At 61.8% G+C, this 19,223-nt stretch overlaps 3 protein-coding genes across 15 annotated transcripts in view; 2 read left to right on the top strand and 1 right to left on the bottom strand.

Annotated features, from left to right (window-relative positions):
- LSP1 (lymphocyte specific protein 1) overlaps window positions 1–9,998 on the top strand; it is a 42,642-nt gene extending 32,644 nt beyond the window's left edge. For 4 of the 5 annotated variants that reach the window (XM_046643813.1, XM_046643814.1, XM_046643812.1 and 1 more), the window contains 9 exons: window positions 109–276; window positions 1,987–2,158; window positions 2,534–2,626; window positions 2,868–2,911; window positions 3,082–3,163; window positions 4,505–4,639; window positions 4,949–5,026; window positions 5,180–5,282; window positions 9,556–9,998. In XM_046643813.1, the coding sequence (XP_046499769.1) occupies window positions 109–276; window positions 1,987–2,158; window positions 2,534–2,626; window positions 2,868–2,911; window positions 3,082–3,163; window positions 4,505–4,639; window positions 4,949–5,026; window positions 5,180–5,269 (862 nt within the window). In that variant the 3' untranslated portion in view covers window positions 5,270–5,282; window positions 9,556–9,998. The remainder of the gene's footprint in view (window positions 1–108; window positions 277–1,986; window positions 2,159–2,533; window positions 2,627–2,867; window positions 2,912–3,081; window positions 3,164–4,504; window positions 4,640–4,948; window positions 5,027–5,179; window positions 5,283–9,555) is intronic. The other variant, XM_046643811.1, reaches the window with a different exon arrangement.
- On the bottom strand, window positions 5,808–12,527 carry PRR33 (proline rich 33). The gene is made up of 3 exons (XM_046643808.1): window positions 12,332–12,527; window positions 9,321–9,631; window positions 5,808–8,483 (listed from the first exon to the last, which is right to left on the bottom strand). The coding sequence occupies exon 3, from the start codon at window positions 8,472–8,474 to the stop codon at window positions 7,014–7,016; it is 1,461 nt and encodes a 486-aa protein (XP_046499764.1). The 5' UTR covers window positions 8,475–8,483; window positions 9,321–9,631; window positions 12,332–12,527; the 3' UTR covers window positions 5,808–7,013.
- A 1,902-nt stretch (window positions 12,528–14,429) lies between these two features.
- Window positions 14,430–19,223, top strand: part of TNNT3 (troponin T3, fast skeletal type) — a 19,235-nt gene continuing 14,441 nt past the window's right edge. For 4 of the 9 annotated variants that reach the window (XM_046643993.1, XM_046643990.1, XM_046643994.1 and 1 more), the window contains exons 1-4: window positions 14,431–14,548; window positions 17,769–17,801; window positions 17,953–17,966; window positions 18,536–18,553. In XM_046643993.1, the coding sequence (XP_046499949.1) occupies window positions 17,785–17,801; window positions 17,953–17,966; window positions 18,536–18,553 (49 nt within the window). In that variant the 5' untranslated portion in view covers window positions 14,431–14,548; window positions 17,769–17,784. Of the gene's footprint in view, window positions 14,549–17,768; window positions 17,802–17,952; window positions 17,967–18,535; window positions 18,554–19,223 lie in introns of all 9 variants that reach the window. The other 5 variants (XM_046643995.1, XM_046643992.1, XM_046643989.1 and 2 more) reach the window with 2 other exon arrangements.

The raw sequence follows: 19,223 nt of genomic DNA, 5'->3' as shown, positions 1-19,223 counted from the left end.
TGGGGAGACTCAGCCCAGCCATGGGGTGCTGCCACTTGAAGCCCAGGGTCTGAGAGGGGAGGAGGTGCGGGGGTGCCCAGTCCTGAGCCCCCTGAGCTGCTCTTCCAGCCTCAGCCTGAAGCCCTCCGAGGCCCCCGAACTGGACGAGGATGAGGGTTTCGGTGACTGGTCGCAGAAGCCGGAGCAGCGGCAGCAGCACTCCGGAGCTGGGGAGCCTGTGGATGGCGGGGCGCCCCCTCGGGCTGAGAGTCCGGAGGGGGAGCAGGAGGAGGACAGGCAAGTGGGGGTCCCCTTCCCAGCCAGCCCCTCCAAATGTCCCCGTGGCTGTGAGAGGGGAGAAGAGAGGAAGAGGGCAAGACGGCATGGCGGTCGGGGAAGGGGCTGTGGGAGGGCGGGGAGGAAATCTCATTCCTGGGCTCCCCTGGGCCCCTGGGCCCCATCCAGCCCAGCTGTGGCCTCAGGCCGGGGTGTTGCCACATCAGCACACATCTGCAGCCCACTTACGTAATGGAGGCTCTGCGCCCCCGCCACCCGCCCTCCCTTCCTCCCTCGGGGCTGGCTGATCTCCATTCCCACGGAGGGGAGCAGGTATTTCCAGATGTGCGGCCTTCGAGCCGGCCTTGGGGGGACAAGCTTTCCAGATGTGCAGACGTGTTTGCCGGTCCGAACCCGGGTGGGGTGGGAGCCAAAGCACCCGGGGGGCCCAGGGTTGGGGGGCTGCTCCCAGAGCCTCACCCACCCCAAGTCAGGGGTCTGAGCTGCTCTCAGGACCCTGCAGGCTGTGTCCCAGGGCCCACTGTAGTCAGGGTTCTCGCTCTGCTCAGGAGCTCTTTGCCTCAATTGTCACCAGACTTGAGTATCTCCCCTCTCTGGGCCACCTCTCAGCCCCTTCAAGACCCTGAAGCAGCATTGAGCTCTCACTCAGACCCCTCCTCTTGTTTAACCACTGCTTTTCCATCCCACAAGCAGGCTCCCACACCCCAGGAGCCAGCTGCCTAGCTGGGGCCTGGTCCTGGCTTAGCCCTCTGCCCACTAACTACCCTCTCCGAGCCTCAGTTTCCCCATCTGCCTTTGGGAGTCAGGGCACAGTCTGCATTTCTGAGCTGGGGCTGGGGTTGACATGGGTGGGCACAGCCCCGCCGGCCGCTGCTCCTTCCTCCTCAGCCAGCTGCAGGCCCCACTGTCCAACAGCAGGGGGCACTTACGCTCTTCGGCTGAATCTTGCCGGAATGATCCTCAGAGCTGGCCCCCTCCCTGCCCCCCGCACCTGCCTGGCCCGCACCCTAGCAGCTGAATGGGCCTCTGTGTGTCTGCCGCTGGCTCAGACCCCGGCCCACCTTGGGCGGTGGGTCTGGGTCTTGGCTGGCACAAACACCAAGAGGCCTGAAATCATGGAAAATGCGAGAATTTCCCATCCTCTTCTCCAGGTTCGGTCCCACTCAAATGCAGAGCCACGCAGCTGCCAGCAGGCTGGCCTCCCCTCCCCAGTGCCACCGCGGTCAGCCCCTCTCCTGGGAGATGTGGTCCTAGCTGTGACCCTGCCCTTGCCTGTCCTCCAGCTGACCGGCCCCAAACCCCCCCAACAGACCCCACCTCACTCCCACTTGCCCCCATGCAGAGCAGGGCAGGAGCAGGCTGCCCACAGAGGACAGGGACAAGCAGGACACGAGGCTGGGGCTCGTGCAGAGAGCCTGGGGACAGGGTCTACCCTCAGCGGGAGGGTGCCCTTCAGTCAAGAGAGGCCTGCCCAGCAGCGATGGAGCAGCGGGCACTGTTCTCCAAGGGGGCCCAGGGACAGAGGGCCGGCTCTGAGGTCCTTAGGCTCATTTCCCCAAACAAGCTGGGGTCTCGGGTTTCCTTGCCACTCAACTGGTGTGACCACCCCCCTCTTACAGATGGGGAAACTGAGGTTTGGAAACGGGAAGGGACTTGAACCAAGCAATCAGATAGCATTCAATCTGATTGCCTCCCTCTTCCTGCCCGCAGGCCCCACCAGCATGGTCCCGGGAACGAGGATGGTGACAAGCTGAGCCCAGCTGGGGTCAGCCTGGAGGAGTTGCGTCTGAGCCATGGGTCAGAGCCCCAGGACGAGACAGAGCCCAGAGGCCCAGAGGGGACCAGCCAAGGCCTGGCAGAGGCTGAGGAGGCAGAGGAGCAGGTGACAGGGGCTCCCCTTGGGGTCAGGGCACACTCCGACCCCTGGGCTGGGTCTGTCTCTGCTGCCTGCATGCTCTCTGAGCCTCATGGGACCAGCCCAGAGGGAGCCAGCTCCCTCTACCCGTACACTTTGTGGCTGCCACATTCAGAGGATGGTGGGGCTTGGTGACCCTGAGTGATGGAGTGATAACTCCCTGGACTCATCAGTCCCTGTTGCTGACAATTCCAGAACTTGAGCATGTCAGGGCCGGAGAGGACCTGAGGCCCAGGGAGGGGAAGGAGCTCCCGGCGGTGGGGCGGGGGCAGGGCAGAGGGCAAGAAAGATGCAAAGCAGGTGGTGGTCATCCAGTCCCATAACTTCACATTCTGTTCCCAGCACCAGAAATGTCAGCAGCCCAGGGCACCCAGCCCCTTGGTCCTGGAGGAGACGACCGAACAGGGCTCACCTCCCCTGAGCCCCAGCATCAAAGTAGGTCAAGCCCCCAAGCCTGCCGCCTTTTCCTCTCTCCCAGACTCCTGGGCAAATGACAGCCCCGGAGAGGCAGCCACACGTCCGCTCCTGCTCTCCGCTATCCCCTGTGCCCTGCTCTCAGCAAATCTTTGAGAAAGAAACCAATGGGCGGTTGGATTGGTGGATGGGAGCGGCTTGGGGATAGAGAGCGGGCCTTGCTCTGGCTCTGAAGACTCACGGCTCTGCCCACCTTCCACAGCTCAGTGACAGAACCGAGTCCCTGAACCGCTCCATCAAGAAGAGGTATGTCTGACTGCTTTCCAGCCTGGGACAACGGGTTCTCCAAGAGGGGCTGAAAGAGAGGGGCCTAGGGGCTGAGATCCGGGGGCCTGAGAGAACTCTGGCAGGGCCTCAGAGTGGGATATAGAAGCTGAGTGAGGGGCCTGAGTCATGACCCTTCTCCTGTCCTTCAGTAACAGTGTGAAGAAGTCCCAGCCAGCCCTGCCCATCTCCAAGATTGATGAGCGGCTGGAGCAGTACACCCAGGCCATCGAGGTATGATCAGACTCCTCCTCTTCTACTGGATCCCTCCTCCATTCATGCACCCATTTCTCTATCCAACCAACGTCCCTCCATCTAACCAATGCCTCATCCAACCTACACTCTTCGATCCAACTGATACTCCTCCATCTAATCCATATTGCTCCATCCAACCATCACTCCATCGTCCAATCAGCACCACTCTATCCAACCAATACCATTCCATCCAACCAATGTCCCTCCACTCAACCAATGTCCTGCCATCCAATCAACACCATTCCATCCAACCAACACCTCTCTATCCAACCAACACTCCTCTATCCAACCATCACCCTTCCATTCAACCACCACCACTCCATCCAAACAATGTCCTTCCATTCAACCAACACTCCTCCATTCAACAAATACCCCTCCATCCAACCAACACACCACCATCCAATCAACACCCCTCCACCCAGCCAACACCACTTCATCCAACCAATGTCCCTCCATTCAACCAACACTCTTTCATATAACCAATCCTCTTCCATCCAACCAACCTTTCTTCATCCAACCAACACCACTCTATCCAACAAACAACCTCCATGCAACCAATAGCCCTCCCTGCAGCCAATATCCCTCCATCCAACAAACACTCTTCCATCCAACCAATGTCCCTGCATCCAGCCAACACCCCTCAATCCCCCCAACAGCCCTCCATCCAACCAGTGTCCATTTATCCATCCAATACCACTCCATTCAACAAACACCACTCTATCCAATCAATGTCCCTCCATCCAACACCCCTCTATCCAACCAACGCTTCTCCACCCAACCAATGTCTCTCCTTCCAACCAAGACTCTTCCATTCAACCAACTCCCCTCCATCTAATCAACACCCCTCCATTTAACCAACACTATTCTATTCAACCAATGATCCTCCATACAACCAATACCCCTCCATACAACCAATGCCCCTCCATTCAACCAACTCCCCACCATACAACCAACACCCTTCCATCTAACCAATACCCTTCCGTACAACCATCACTCTTCCATCCAACCAACTCCCTTCGGTGCAACCCATGCTCCTCCAGCCCTAATGCCATAGGTAGCATGAGGATAGCCCCACATCTGTCTCGTATCCCATCATATCACCTGTGCTCTCCAGAACAAGGGGATTTCACAAGTACACCAACAGGGAAATGCACATCTTTTCAGAGTGCCTTGCTTGGGCCCTGCGTTGTGACAGCACTCCCAGGGAAATGTGAAGATACAGAGGATGTTGCCCGTGCGCTGGAGGGTCTCACCACGCCTCTCTGACATGGCCCATGTGGCCGTTCACTAAAGCAGTTCTGGGCTCTATCTCCTCTGCAGACTGCTGGCCGGACCCCCAAGCTAGCCCGCCAGCCCTCCATTGAGCTGCCCAGTATGGCCGTGGCAAGTACCAAGAGCCGGTGGGAGACGGGAGAGGTGCAGGCTCAGTCCGCCGCCAAGGCCCCCTCCTGCAAGGTAGGACCCCCTCCTCAGTAAGGAAGGGGGAGACCGTCAAGGCTGAAGTCTGAGCAGACAGCAGTGGGGCATCTGAGGGAGCTGGGGTCGCCAGGCTGCCCAGGGGTGGAAAGCTGTGTGCAGAAGGCTGGTTGGGTAAGTGAAGGTGGACAGGGCCACCTTCCTTTCCTGCCTCTTCCCCTGGGCTGTCCCACAAGGAGGCGGGTGGGCAGGCCTTGGGCCCCTGACCAGGCAGGAGAGAAGGGCCCAGGGCTCTGAGAGCCTGGTCAGGGGTCTGTACCTGTGACGTGTCCTTCCTTCTTCCCCCAGGATATTGTAGCTGGAGACATGAGCAAGAAAAGCCTCTGGGAGCAGACAAGTGGCTCCAAGACGTCGTCGACAGTTAAGGTAGGGTCTAAATAGGCTGATGAGGGGAGGGAGGGTCTGGCAGGTGAGAGCCAAGAGGGGCTTGTCTTCAGTGCATCTGAGAGGGCTTCCCAGAGGCAGCACCATCTCCCTACTGCGGCTCTCACCTTTGCTCTCGGTCTCCTTCCCCAACAGAGCACCCCGTCTGGGAAGAGGTACAAGTTTGTGGCCACCGGACACGGGAAATATGAGAAGGTGCTCGTAGACGAGGGCTCGGCACCCTAGGCCGCCCTTCTCGGTGAGTCCAGGGCAGCGGCCAGAGCATGATTTGCTGTGCATGAAATGTGCCGTTCTGGGAATGTGGCGGGCCTGCTTGTCCGTATCACCGGCTGTCAGGGCAGCCTCTGAGGGCCAAATGCCCAGCCCCAGAGTCAGCCAGAACCCAGACCCCACTGGGCCTCCCAGCCCCCTGCAGACTCTCACCCCTCACCCCCATCTTACACAGGACGCAAACATTTGGTCACTTTCCCGGCTGCACCCTGCTCAGCCATTCTCCATGGGGAAGCTCAAACCTCCCTCTGGGGGGGCCACAATGTCCCGACTGGGCTCATTAGGCAGTGAGGTCGTCATGGCCCCTGCAGGGCTTATGTTGGAAGAAGTGGACGGGATGGAGCCCCAGGAGCTGGGGTCCCCACCTGGTGGTAAACTGAGGGTCTGAAAGAGACTAGAACCTTGGTCTTACCCTCCTGCCCCCGGGGGGGACCGCTTCACTTTCTACCGCCCTCCCATCACCTGGCAAAGAGTCAGAAGGGTGACCTGCTGCTGTGGTTAGACACACTTTTATTAGTGGCCTGGGTCCCAGGATCCATTTATAGCACCCATGACATCCTGGCCCCTACCGACTGCTGTTCCCCCTCCTGAGTCCAGCTCCCAGGAGCTGGGGCTAGAGTTTTCCCCAGGTCCTTCCGGATCCTCTCCCATTGCAACCGGCCCCCATCAGAGCCTTGGCACTTGCCCTGAGTCAGACCCCAGCTCATTGCAGCCTAGCGGCCCCCAAAGCAGCATGAGGCCTGAGGTCCCATTCACCGCCCCTAGCTGGGCTGTAGCCCCTCCTCAACCACTCTGCTGGGCTGTTCTCCGAGCCCCAGGTCTGAGGATAGGCCCCATCCGGCCATCAAAGCCCGGTCCTGACTGATGCTGAGGCCCTGCCCCTCTCTCTCCCAGCAGCGAGCACCCCTCAAGCTCTGGCCCCAGGTGGGGAAGCAGAGATGGGCAGCTAAAGGGACAGTGGTGCAGGGCCAGCTCCCACCGAGCCTGGGGCTCAGCTCCCCACATCTGTCAGGGCTCCATCATTGGGATGCAGCTAACAGTGCGGGTGACTGGATCACCCTGACCCCTCTGGCTCCACAGAGCAATTGTAAACCCATCCCCAGAATCTCTCACGGCAGAAGGGAGGGGGACCGCAAAGCCCGGCCCCAGAATGCCCCCGTCCTGTCCAGCCTCTGAGTTCACTGAGCAGAGCACCCTTGGGCTGAGTCCGGCCCTCCCTGCTCACCACCTGCAGCCCTCGGGGGCTCCAGGCTTCCCCAGAGACCCAGGCAGGTGCTCCATGCAGACTGCGGGCTGCTGCCGCCTCCCTATACCTCCTTTCCCTCCGCCCCGTGCGAGATTCAGGCCGGCCCTGCAAGTCAACCCAACCCCCTGCCTCATACAGACTTGGGTGCTTCCCATCTCTCCAGAGGCTTCACCCTGAAAGCCCCCACACTCTACCGCATGCAGACCCCTCCACACCACCGAGGCACGCCTCCTCCTCAACCCCACCTGCTCCCAGCCTCGTCCCACCTCCCACCACGGACCTTCACGCCCCCATCCAGCCAACCTGCCCCTCCTGGCACCCCAGCACCCCCAGGTTCCCTCAGCCCCCATCTGGCCCTGGTGCCCTCTTCAGTGGCCACAGCTTCCCAGCTAGACCGTCAGTCCCTCTTGTATTCACCCCCATGGTCCTGGGCCCTGGGGCTGCCCCAGCCATTCACTGCAGCCTCCAGCCCGCCGCCGTCCTGTTGAAGTTCCTGGGCTGGGGGCTCAACTCCAGGACAGGGCGGCTCGTGGGAGGGGGCCTGGTGGCCACCTCCTGCAGCTTCCGGGCATTGAAGCGAGGCCGACAGAGGAAGGGTAGGCGGCCGAGGCCGGCCAGGGTGCACGCCCCGTCCCTGGGCCCCGCCGGGCTGCCACGGGACTCAGCCACCGACATGCGGTACAGCACTGCGTCCCACATTCTGGAGGCCCGGGAGACAGGAGGCCGGGGTACTGGACTGGTGGGGACGGTGACCTCCTGTTCCGCACGCTCTGGGCTCGGCTCCGGCCCCGGGAATGGGGGCTCCTCCATCAGCTGCTTCTTGAGGCGTATCCAGCCGCTGAGCTGAGGCTTGGGTGCGACTTTGGGGACAGGGCACGGGTGGGGACCTGATGGTGGAGTCGGGGACGAGGCCCGGTGGGGGCTGGAGACCTGCTCAGGCACTGCAGTAGGGCCAGTCGTTGGGGGCTCCTCCGTGCACTCAGCATCAGGGGCCACAGAGGCTGGCCTGTAAGGCGAGAGTCCTGGAGAGTGGTAGGTGGGGGCTATGGGCACCGCAACCCGGGTGCTGACTTCTCTGGGCACTGAGGCCTGGAAGCCAGGGGGTGGCCTGGGCACCGGGGACACCTCAGGCCAGGGACTGGCAGTCTGGGCCCCAGTGGGCAGTGGGCGGATATGGGCCACTGGGATCAGGGGCTGGGCCCCAGGAAGGCACAATGCTGTGTCTTGGTCCTGGCTGCCAGGCCCCCCATCCAGGGCTGTCTGGGGGTGCTCAGAGATCCCAGCCTGTGGGGACGGCGTCAGACGAATGTGCACCTGGCTGACGTGGGTAGCCCCCACTGCAGGAGCCAAGACTTGGGCGAAGCCACTGGGGGACCGCGTGGGTTCTGGGGCCGGAGTTACCAGCTGGGGACTCGTGGCCTTAAAGTGAGTGGCCAGGCTCCTGCGCTGGGTGAGGCTGAAGGAGAATGTGGATTTCTGAAGGGGGGACACCACGTGGTGGATGACGGGGGTGTGGGGGGTGCGGGGTAGTGCAGCCACCACGCGCGGGGCCTCAGCAGGCCGTGGGGCCTCAGCAGGCCGTGGGGCTTCAGCAGGGCGTGGGGCCTCGGCAGGGTGTGGGACCTCGGCAGGGCACCGGGCTTCGGCAGGGCGCGGGGCCTCGGCAGATTGTGGGGCTGTGGTCTCCTGGTCGTGGCTGGCCTCACTCACAGGGGACAGGGAGATGCGGAAAGCCCCCAGCGGGGCAGGGGGCCCGCCCCCAGTCATCTTCTTCCGGGCTGCCTTCCTCAGAAGTTTCTGCAGACGCAGGTTGTCCTTCCCCGGCTTGGGCAGGAGGGGTGGTGGGGGTCCAGGGATGCCTTGGGGGCACGGGCCAACTGCCTCAGGGGCCATGGAGGCAGCTGAGATGAGCATCGCTGCACCCTGGGGTGGAGAGGGGCAGCCGTCAGGCCAGCCCTCCTCACTTCCCTTCCCCCTCCCTGTGGGGGCACATGGTCCCCCTGTTGTGCAGGAGGACCCAAGGTCCAGAGGGGCACAGCCTGACCATCAGAGGCTCTGTTTCCTAAGCACTCGGCACCTGCCAGGTGCATTCTAGGCAGGTCTGTCTGCATCAGCAACACTGTGAGGCGGCCCCACCATCACTCTGGTTTGGGAACGAGCCCACAGGGGCCCGAGTGGCTCGGCGGGTGATGGACGAGGGCTGGAACTTGGCTCCAGGCACCGCTGCGTGCACAGCCTGGGCTGGGAGACCCACAGGCAAGCTCCAAGCGGGAGGCACGTGCTGGGCGGGCCGCCCGCGGGGACAGGAAGAGCGCCTGCCCGCTAACGGCGAGGGGCGCCACGCCGTCGCCGGCCTGACCGCAGGCGCGTCCGCTGCAAGCCAGCGGTGAGGGTGGCGGCCAGAGGCTCAGGGAAGCAGAGGCCGCATCATCAGAGGTAGGTTTGCCGGGAGGTGGGAGCAATTTTTGCTGACCTATGCTAAATGGGATGTTCCCACAGACATCTCGGCTGGGGTGGTCCCAGCCAAGCCACCCGCCCTGGTTTCTGGGCGCCACGTGCTTGCAAGGACGTTGACAAATGGCGTCTGGGCCAAGCCAGAGGCCAGCCGGTTTAGGGGAGGAGGAAGGCCTGGGGGCTGCTGCCCCTGGGGCCAGCTCTGTCAGGCAGGAGCAGTTCTGCCTAGGGAGGGGCCAAGAGATCTGCTGGGGGCTCACACTCAGTTGCTGCCCACCTCTGGGGGTCCAGAAACCACAGATCTACCTGCGGGGGCCTGCCAGGCTAGCAGGCAAACAGGTGATGGACGGCACTCCCTCCACCTCGGGTCCCAAGCAGAGCTCAGGTCGTTTAGCAGGCTTCCCAGGTGGAGGCCGACACAGGGTTCCGGCTGCTGGAGGGTGGAGGCTGCTCCCGGTGGTGGGAGGGGTTGTGGAGGGCAGCAGGGCTGTGGCCTTCCTGGCACTTCAGCGTCACACTCCCCACCGTGCCTGTGTTTCAGCTTTCCCGCCACTGCAGTGCAGGCTGAGCTCCCTCCGTGCTCCCAGGGGAGAGTCCAGCCGGATGCCCACCCTGGCCTGCCGAAGAAGCTGCTTCCATCACCTGCTTGGCCTGCCCACGCCCCTCCAACACCCGCCACCACCACCACCTCTTTGCTCCTGGACCCTCCACCTTCTCTCCCCTCCCATTGTCTGACCATGCCCCCCCAGCCTGGCTCTGCCTCTTATAAGCTCAGGCTGGCAGCTGGCTAAAGGGACCCCCTCCCCCAGAGAAGCCAAGAACTCCCAAGGAAGGTGCAGCCTGTGCAGAGAGAGGGCATCTGTGGGGGACCTCATGGTCAAGAGCCAGTGACACCTGAGCTGGATGCTTAGGCCCTGCATCCTTCTCTGCCCCCTGCTTGCAGACCAATCCATTTTGTGCAATAAAGCTCCTCGTGTGTCCCCATGTGGTGACTCTCTGGTGCTCACTAACTGGGGGAGGGACGTGGGAGCCAGGCCAGCCAGGTTGGAAAGGCCATCCCCCTCATACAGTGGTGGGACCCAGGCCTCTGGCTCCGGATCTGGACACTCTGTGTTCTGTCCCATGGGCTTCTGCAGCGTCAGACTCTGGGGTCTGAGGTGTAGTGGCCTAAGTTGGGGCATACACATTGTGTGGGGTCCAATCTTCCTCTTCTAGGACATCTAGGATGCTTCCTCCCTTGACTGGCCTGATAAAAACTTTACAGCACCCAAACCACTGTGCACTTCTGGTCTGTACCCCTAGACTGTGCATCCCCTGAGAACAAGACCCACCTTGGTGTCATCCCCCATCCCAGCACCCAGGAGGTGCTGAGTGAACATTTAGTGGGTAGACAGATGAGTGAAGGATGGATGGATGGATGGATGGATGGATGGATGGATAGACAATGAATGGGTGGATGGGTGGATGATGAATGGAGGGATGGATGGATGAATGACAGACGGGGGGATGATGAATGGATAGAGGGAGGGAGGGAACGGGTGGATGGATGAACGGATGGATGGTTGGGCAGGTGGATGGACTGATGTATACACAGACAAGCGAATGAGTCATTGAGGGATGGATAGATAAAGAATAGATGTATGGGTGGACGGGTGGATCTACAGAAGCGATGCGAGGTAGATGTGCAGAAACACAGTTGTACAGAGAGGAGACGGGAGAAGAGAAGTAGAGGCGGTCAGATAAACGCATGCTGCACAAGACAGTGGGTAGATGGTTGGATGGGTGGGTGGATACGTGAGTGGGTAGATGGATGCATGGATGGATGGATGATGGAAGGGAGGGGGGAAAGTAGTAATTTGAGGACGGATGTATGAAAATGAAAGGGTGGGTGAATGGACGGAGTGTGAAGCGGGAGACAGAGCCGGGCCATCCTCCCAAGCCCTCCCCCACTCCCTGCTCCTGCACTCGGGTCTGACATTGAGCACTGCTGCCCTCGGTGCCTGGGGAGCCTTTGAAGAGCAGGCCCCCTGGACCCTTGGCATTCTAGGCCCGGCTCTACTCGGAGCCTCCATTTTCTGAAGTTTTCATGGTCAAATCTGCCTGTCTCCCACAGGACGGAGTAAGTGTGGACAGCTCAGAAGTGTTAAAACTCAACAAAGCCATGGCCACCTGTCCTCACCCACGCCCACCTCTGAGGCAGCGTCTGGGGCTGTGCTCTGCCAGCTAGGGAACATCCTCCAGGGGACACGGTGCTCTCTCCCTTCCCACCCAGCTACATGGGACATTAGCCGAGGGCAGCAGGCAGAAGCAGCTGCAAAGTCCAGGGCTGGGTAGTGAGCTGGGACCAGAGTGGACAGCATTGCGGGGCAGGAGGCAGTGGGGCAGGACAGGACAGGAGGCAGCCATGCTTCCCTGATGGCCCCAGCCCCTCTCGGATCTTCAGCACCCTGGCCTGGCTTTGGGGACAAGGACACAGGGTCTGTCTCCTCTGGATACTACTGACGCCCACTGCCATAGCGAGCCCCCGCCTCTCAGCGCCTGGGGGGTCAGGGCCTGCCCACCGCAAGATTGAGAGGCTCAAAGGGGCCCCTACCCAAGGCGTACCTGGCTGGGGATGCCCAGGCACTGTCCCTCTGCCATCTGTCCTGCCTGCCTGAGAGGCCCCATCTGACACCCCCTTGTTACCCTGCCCTGGGTACTGAATGCCAGCCCCGCACACAGGAGACAGAGCAAACCGGTGACTATAGATCACGCAGAAGCACCCCAGGCGTGTGGGGCGGCAGCCATGGGGGCTGGGAAAGGCTCATCCCCCAAGCGCTGTGTCAGCAGCTTCTATCTCGGGCCTGGCAGAGCCCGAGCCTGAGAAGCTGGGCCGACTGGGAGCTCAGGCTGGAACCAGCATGGACGCCCAGGTCAGCTCAGGGCTCCGAGAAGATGTTCAAGGTCCCTTGGGCCCCACCACCCCCAACCACACACACTGGGGCCAAAACCCAGATCAAGAGACCCCTGCCCTCCCCCACCACCCCTGCAGAGAGCTGGAGCCAAGACGCTGGGTGGGGGGGCTCCCTCTCACTGCCTCCTCCCTGCTCCCCAGCTCTGCTCAGCTTTGCCAACTTCTGAAGCCCACCCCCTGCCGTGGTCCCCTGGCCGAGGCCCTGCACAGTCAGTTCTCAAACTCTTCCTGGGGATGAGCTCAGTCTCCCGCCGCACACCCCATCCCTTGCCTCCACCCCAGATCTCCAGGCCCCCTCCAACCCCCAGGGGAGCCCCTGCCCTGACCCCTCTCCTCCCGGCCCAGCCTGGCGAGTGTGGATTACCTGCCACAGGCCCTCGGCAGCCGATGGCCTGTCCAGCAGTGCCCGCTCAATGCCGTCCGGCCGCAGCACGGGCCTGGCGACCTGAGGGGGAGGTCGCCGATACCCAAAATAAAACCTGCCCAGTCCCTCTGACCTCAGCGCCCGCTGTCTGGCTCAGTCTGCTCGCAGGAGTGCACCTGCCAGAGGCCAAGGCTGCTGAGCGGGCAGGCACCCTCCTCTGCTGGCCAAGCAGGGCCACTGCAGGGGCCGTGCCACCTGCAGGCACAGCCCCTAAGAACACCCCGGGCGTGGGCGACGAGCAGCCAGCAGCTCCCTGGGGGAGGGCATCCACCGTCGGAACAGGACTGATGAGCATGGAGCTTCCCAAGGCAAGCTCCAGCAGGCCTACAGACAGGGCCAAAGGCTCCTGTCCCCACATGGGTACCTGCATCTATGTCTGTGCGGGGTCGGGGCAGGGTGGTTGTCCTCAGGTCTCTTACCAGAGCCAGAGTGAGAGGAACCAGCCTGAGAAGGGACATCAGCCCCCACCATGGGGGAGGTGATGGGCCAGGTGGCCCCCCTAGAGCCGCTCAGGAGCGTTTTTCAGAAGTAGCTCTACAGATGACCCCACTGGGGAGAATGCTGTTCAGAGCCAGTAAAGCATACGGGTGCGTGTGGCCTGCAGACCCTTACCCATCCGAGGACCTAGACAGGTGGAAGGGAAGGCACTGGGCCAGAGAAATTCAGAGTTCTGACCAGCAGGGAAGGAATCTCCCCAGCAGCTCTGGCCTCCAGGGGCTGCCCACAGCCAGGCGCTCTGGGGAGGTAGGCAAGGGAGGGGCTTGGTCCTGCAAGCCGCAGCCTGGGGTCCTGCTTCCCCTTGCGGTGTGACTGTGGGCATGCCCCTGCCTATCTCGGGTCCCTGTGGCCTTATTTCCAACTTGTAGGGATTGGATGAGATACCAATGGAAGCCTCCAGAAGCTCCTGAGGACCCGGAGCAGGCACAGAGCCGGGGTGGAGCTGGGGCTGGGGGAGCCTCCTGCCAGCCATCCTGACACCCTTGACTCTAAGCCCCTGGAGGGCAGGGACCTTGCCCCATCCTGGGCACCAGCCCAACAGCTGTTGTCCTGAATCAGGCTGTTGCACAGACCCCACCATCCGAGCTCAGCAGACCCCTTGTCCTGAACCTGCAGGCTGTTCTCGACCCACCCGGTGCCTCGGTTTCCCTAATCCAAGAGGCAGGGCCATCGGAGCTCATGGCCTCACTGGCGAGCATGGGGACCATGCAGGCCCTGGTGAAATGTCTGCCTGTTGGATGGTGCCACCTGGAGTTCCAAGGAAACAAAAGCTGGGCTCCTGGGCACACGGCGGAGGCCACTGTGAGTGGCACACTGAACCCAGGGGTAGGGAGAGAGAGGTCTGCAGGGTCTGAACCCCCAAATGGGTAGCTGCTGGGCTGACAGCAGGGACCCTGGCCTTAGGAGGCACCAGTCCCTGGGGGAGGTGCCAGCCCCCTAGCCATCGGACTGGAGATTTCCCTTCCTATTTGTTCTGCAAGCCCCAATGGCATCCGCCCGGAGAACCGGGTCTGGCCCTTAAATGGGGCTCTGATGTGATGGGGGAGTGGTCAAGGACTCACCGAGCCCTCCATTCCATGGGGCTCACAGGACCTCAGCCCACTCCGGGCAGCGCAGGCCTGGGTGACGTGGAATGCAACCTGGCTGTGCAGACACCCTTCAGGGGCAGAGTGTGACCCCCTACAGACTCTATTGAGGGAAGGGGCAGCTCGGCTGGGGAAGATGGGCCCTAGCTCTGGGGACCCCGACATCAGCCTGGCCCAAGGAGAGCTCTCGGCTGCACCCTGGGCCACCCAATACCTTCCCTCACCCTCCTCAGCCCATCAAGAAGCGCCCGCTGTCGGGGGAATAAAAATAGGGGCTGACACTTCCCCGGGGGAGGAGGGAGGACCTGCCTCCTTCTCCAGACACGTCCCCCGTCCTCGCCCCCTCGGGCCGCCTCCTTCCTTGCTATTCCTATACTTGGTAAGGGGCCTGCATGGCACAGCCCTTCCCGCCCGCCCCACGTGCCAGGCCACCCAGCCCCTCAGCCCCCGGCCAATGGGCTTCTGGGAAAGATCAAGTGTCACTATAACATGAGGGTGTGAGGCCCAGCGGGCAGTGCCTGAGCCGGTCCTGGCCACAGGGAGCTCCAGCCCTTCTCTCCAGACTCAGCCACAGGTGGGTATGGCCGGAGCAGCTGGCTCAGGCTGGGCGGGGCCTGCGGGGTGCTGGCTGCCTGGCCCGGCTGGCGCCTGAGCTGCGTTCTGGGTCCCAGGGGCTGAGGTTCATGCCATACTTCTGATGTCTTGCCACCAGGCGTGGCGGCTCGGAGCACTCAGGAAGCCACCCCAGGACCCAGAGGGTCTCGGGGGCTGGCATTGAGGGGACACTTTCTGAACCTTGGAATGAAGCCATTCCAAACCAGAACACAGGGGCAGGGGAGGCCAGAGGGGAGAAAGGTGGGGGGGTCCCTGGAAGACCAGGGGTGAGGGGGCCGACCCAAGGTAGACAGCCGGAGGGAGATGAGGATGTCGGATGAAGAGGCCAGGAAGGGGCTGCCCAAGCTCCAAGGGCCGCTTGCTGTGGGGGGCTGCCGTTCCCCAGCTAAGCCCCCTCCCCTCCATCTTGGCATTTCCCCGGGGGCTCTACTATGGTGAGGGGTGCCACCACCAGCTCCTCCCAGAAGCCCCATGTGGCCATTGTCTCCAACACTGCCATTTGCATAGATGAAAACAAAGGCAGGCAGCTGTCTAGGTGACCCCAGAAGCAGGTCCGTGGGGAAGGGTGGCTAGGACCCAAGCAGCCTTGGAGACAGCTCACAGAGGTCAAGGACAGGAGTGGACAGGGCTGGGCTGGGGCAAGACAGAGGGAGGAGTGGGGAGCTGGGCCTCTGTCCTGCCTGCCCAGAAAACATGTCCCACCTCTGCCCGAAGTGGGAGGATCACGAGCACCCAGGAGGCCAGCCTGTGGTCCTTGCCTGACACCCCTCCAGCCTCCCCGCCTCCATCGGGTCAGGGCTCACTGCCCCTCCTGATGTCCCCCAGACCAGGTGCCCTCGGCCATCCTGGGACGAGATGGGAGAAGAGCCATGGCCAGAGGGGATGGAGGCCAGAGCGGGGGGATGTGGTCAGGGGCCCACAGCAAGGGAGTGGCAGGGGCTCCTGCCTCCTCCAGCCCCCCTCTTGTCACCTGGGAAGGAGGGAGGGAGGGGTGGTGTGTGTCCCCAAGGAGCGCTGACTTCAGAGGCTATTTTCACACTTGCCTTCTGAGAGCAGAACATTACGTGGACAACTGGCCTCCTTCTCAGCTGTCGAAATGCCACCCCTGCTCCCAAGCACAGCCCACCCTGGGCCCCTCCCCAGTGGGCATGGGGGTGGGGGCACAGAGTAGCCCCGAGGTGTTGACTTCAGGGCTTCACTGGGCGGAGGAGCAGGGGCCTGGAGGGACCTCAGTTTCCCCACTTGGAGAGCGGGCCTTCGCTGCCTGGCATCACAAGAGGCCTCAGGGATACCTTGCCTAGGGGTGCGAGAGCTACTCCTGGAGGCCCACCTCGGACCCGGGCCCGGAAGGCAGGAGGGCAGGACGGAGGAGCACAGGGTGGCCTGGGAGATCTGCCGGGGGGGGGGGGGGGCTGGCAAGACGCGCGGCAGCTGCCCGCACAGCCCCCTCCCACCGTCTTGGGTTTCTGGGTAGAGACGTCTTGGCTAATTTGGGTGCCTATTTCTGGACACCTCAGCTGCCACTGGCTCCTTAAAAATAACCCACCCCTGGGCGAGGGCCAGGACCACCCCCTCTTGAGGCGGCTGACAGGTGTCGGGCCCCAGCAGGGTGAGAGGTGGGCACAGCATGGCGAGGCCCGGCGTTCTCCCCGCCCCTGCCACCCTACGGAGAGGAGGCTGTGGGGGGGGGGGGGGGGCCAGCGGCCAGGGGCTGAGCCCACCAGGAAGGTTCAGAATGAGGAACAGTGAGACCCCAGCTGTGGACAAGGCAGGAGGCTGGAGCTTGAGGGCGCAGCAGAACCCCGGGAAGAGACTCGAGGCTGGGAAAGGGCTGCCTGGCTTCCTGGAGGGTTACAGAACTGTCTTGGTTAATTTTGCATGGAGCTTAAATTGCTCTGGGAAAATCAACATTCTTGACAGAGACTTTGGAAAACTGTTCCCACCTTAGCAATGCGATGTAAACGCATTTTTAGGTGATGAACTTGTGTTTTTCTTATACGAAGCTCCCTAGGGGGGCCATAACTATTGTCTTCAAGTTAGCTGTAACATGTTGTCGGGAACTTTGTTTTTTAAAACCCCGGGCCAACATTCTGATGCAGCTGCTCGGAGCGCTCCCAGGCCCCGGCAGCCTCAGGCGTGTGCGGTGGCCAGCTCGCAGAAAAACGGTCCCCGAGCGGGCTGGCCTGGCGCCGGCCGCACCTGGACACGTGCAACTAGGCCCCAGCACAGAGCTTCCCACAGACGTTGACAAATTCAAGGCATCCACGGTGCCTGGGAAAGCAGGCTGAGGGAGGAAGATGGGGCTGGAGGGAGGGGGCTGTCCATCCAGTTCTGGCAGTGCGTGGGTGCCTCGCATGGGCTCCGGGCTGCGGGGGCCACAGAGAAATAGCCCAGACCCTTCCCCATGAGCTCGGGCTCAGTCTGCCGTCCGGTGGAGCAAGGGGGAGACAAGGAGACAGAATGGCTCATGCGGTCTTGTGATTTTGGAGGAGGGGTCTACAGAGGGCCACCCAGGGGACCCTTCGGCACCCCCAGAAGAGAACATGGGGTCCTTGCAGGAACCATCAGTCGGGGAAGGGAGCTAGGCTCATACCAGGAGGAAGGGCTCTTGTGGGGATGGTGGGACGGGAAGACCAGGGAAGGTCCAGCCTAGCCATCTAGGGGAGCTGGGCTCCGTAATCTCGGGGGTCTCAGAGAGCGCCCCCCAGATTCAAGGGGTGAGACCACCAGGAGGCACGTTTTGAGTTAACATCAGCAGGACAGCTCCACTCTCCAGAGCAGCCTGGATGGGCCTCCAGGCCTGGACCAGCACCGTGCATTCTGGATGACCCTCCTCAGGGATCCTACAGAGAGGATGTCTGCCCTGGGTGGGGGTGGACGCCACGCTTCCAACATCCCATCCAGCTCCAGCATTCCAAGCTCCAGGCTGGAGCCAGGCCAGGAAGAGGGGCGGGTGGGATCCAAGGCTGGGGCCAGGAGGGCTGGGGGGGCCTCGGGCCTTGGAGGAGGCCCCAAGCACAGGGGTGGGCCCGCCCAAGGCCTGAGAGTTGGCCCTCGACCCCTGTCCACAATGTCCCCTCACACCCCCAGCTCCGAGAGCCCACCCCAGCCCCCATACCAGCACTTCTGGACCAAGGCAACACTCCTAACTCCTGTCTCGGTCTCCCCCCACCCCGCAGAAACAGCCCACCCACCATGTCGGACGAGGAAGTGTGAGTACCAGCCTAGCCACCCCACCCTGCCTTGGGACCCCCGGACCTCGCCGTGTCCAGAGGCTAGAGGACCTGCTGGTGTTTGTTAGAAACCCAAGGGGGAAAGCCCACCTCACTCTCCCCTCTCTCTCTCTCTCTCTCTCCCCTACAGTGAACACGTCGAGGGTGAGTGTCAAAGCTCTTTTCTCCCTTTGCACCCACCTCTAGACAGAAAGCTCCCAGGTGGGAAGGGCCATCCGACTTGTCCACAGCACATTTCTCCTTGGGAACTCCTGGCCTGAAGCCCTAGATTTTCCATGTTTGGTGGTGGGCATCAGAACAACTTCCCTCTGCAAGCGGGCTCCCCACTCCTGCCCCTGAACCTCGTCCATCCCTGAGACATGGTCCCATCCAGACCCTGCCTGGACACCCCCTAGCCTGCACTGCCGAGTTATCCAGGGCAGCACAGCCCCGAGAGAGCTGGAGGGTTGGGGGGGCCTCCCGGTCCTGGCCCCTCTCTGCCGTGATCCCCATAGTAGGCCCTGGGCGTCTGGGGCCCCAGACCTCCCACAAGCCGCTGTCATCGTCAGGGCCTGTCGTCTTCCAGCACTCGGCAGCCTCCTTTGGGTCTGAGGACCCCCGGTCCCCATCTGGGACTGTCTGGGGATGGACCTGCTGGGCCTGGTCCTCCTCTCCTTCCTGGCTCCTGGGGTGGCTGCTAACATGCTCCTCTCCTTTGTTCCCTCCCATTGCAGAGCAGTACGAGGAGGAAGGTAACTCTGGCAGCCCCCAGAATTGCCCCTACCCCCCAACCCGGACCTCCCCCCTTAACTCGGCCCCTTCTCCTGCTCGATGCTCTCAGCCTCATGCCCATGGGCCTCTCGGGGCCTCCGTGAGCTCGTCAATTAATGGCCATCGTCCTCATCATTAATCCCCATTGGTCATCACTGCTAACTTCTCTTTAATTGATTAATAGACATTAATCGATTCTCATTATAATAATTCATTCTCCTTACACTCATCATCGTCCATTAATACTTCATCCTCGCTGTGTCCATGGTGTGTGGAGTTGTCTGGGATTTGTCGTTATGACTCTCACCCTCATTAATATCAACAGCCTGATTGTGCAGGCCCTGCCCGCGTCTCTCTCTCCCTGTCTCTCTCTCTCTCTGTCTCTATGTCTCTCTGTCTCTCCTTGTCTCTCTGTTTCTCTCGCCCTATCTCTCTGTCTCTCTCTCTCTGTCTCTCTGTCTGTCTCTCTCTCTGCTTCTCTCTCCTTATCTCTCTGTCTGTCTGCCTCTTCTCTCTGTCTCTGTTTCCTCTGTCCCTCTGTCTCTCTTTGCCTCTGTGTCTCTCTATCTCTATCATCTCTCTGTCTCTGTCTCTCTCTGTCTCTCCTTGTCTCTGTGTCTCTGTCTCTATCTCTATCATCTCTCTGTCTCT

Source organism: Equus quagga, chromosome 17, assembly GCF_021613505.1.
Source record: "Equus quagga isolate Etosha38 chromosome 17, UCLA_HA_Equagga_1.0, whole genome shotgun sequence".
NCBI classification, from domain to species: Eukaryota; Metazoa; Chordata; class Mammalia; order Perissodactyla; family Equidae; genus Equus; species Equus quagga.
Note: the sequence above shows the minus strand (reverse complement) of the source record. Positions and strands in the feature narration are given on the sequence as shown.

Bases quoted from the DNA above. Each gene is read 5' to 3' on its own strand.
- PRR33 (XM_046643808.1), bottom strand. From the start codon at position 8,474: ATGCTCATCTCAGCTGCCTCCATGGCCCCTGAGGCAGTTGGCCCGTGC.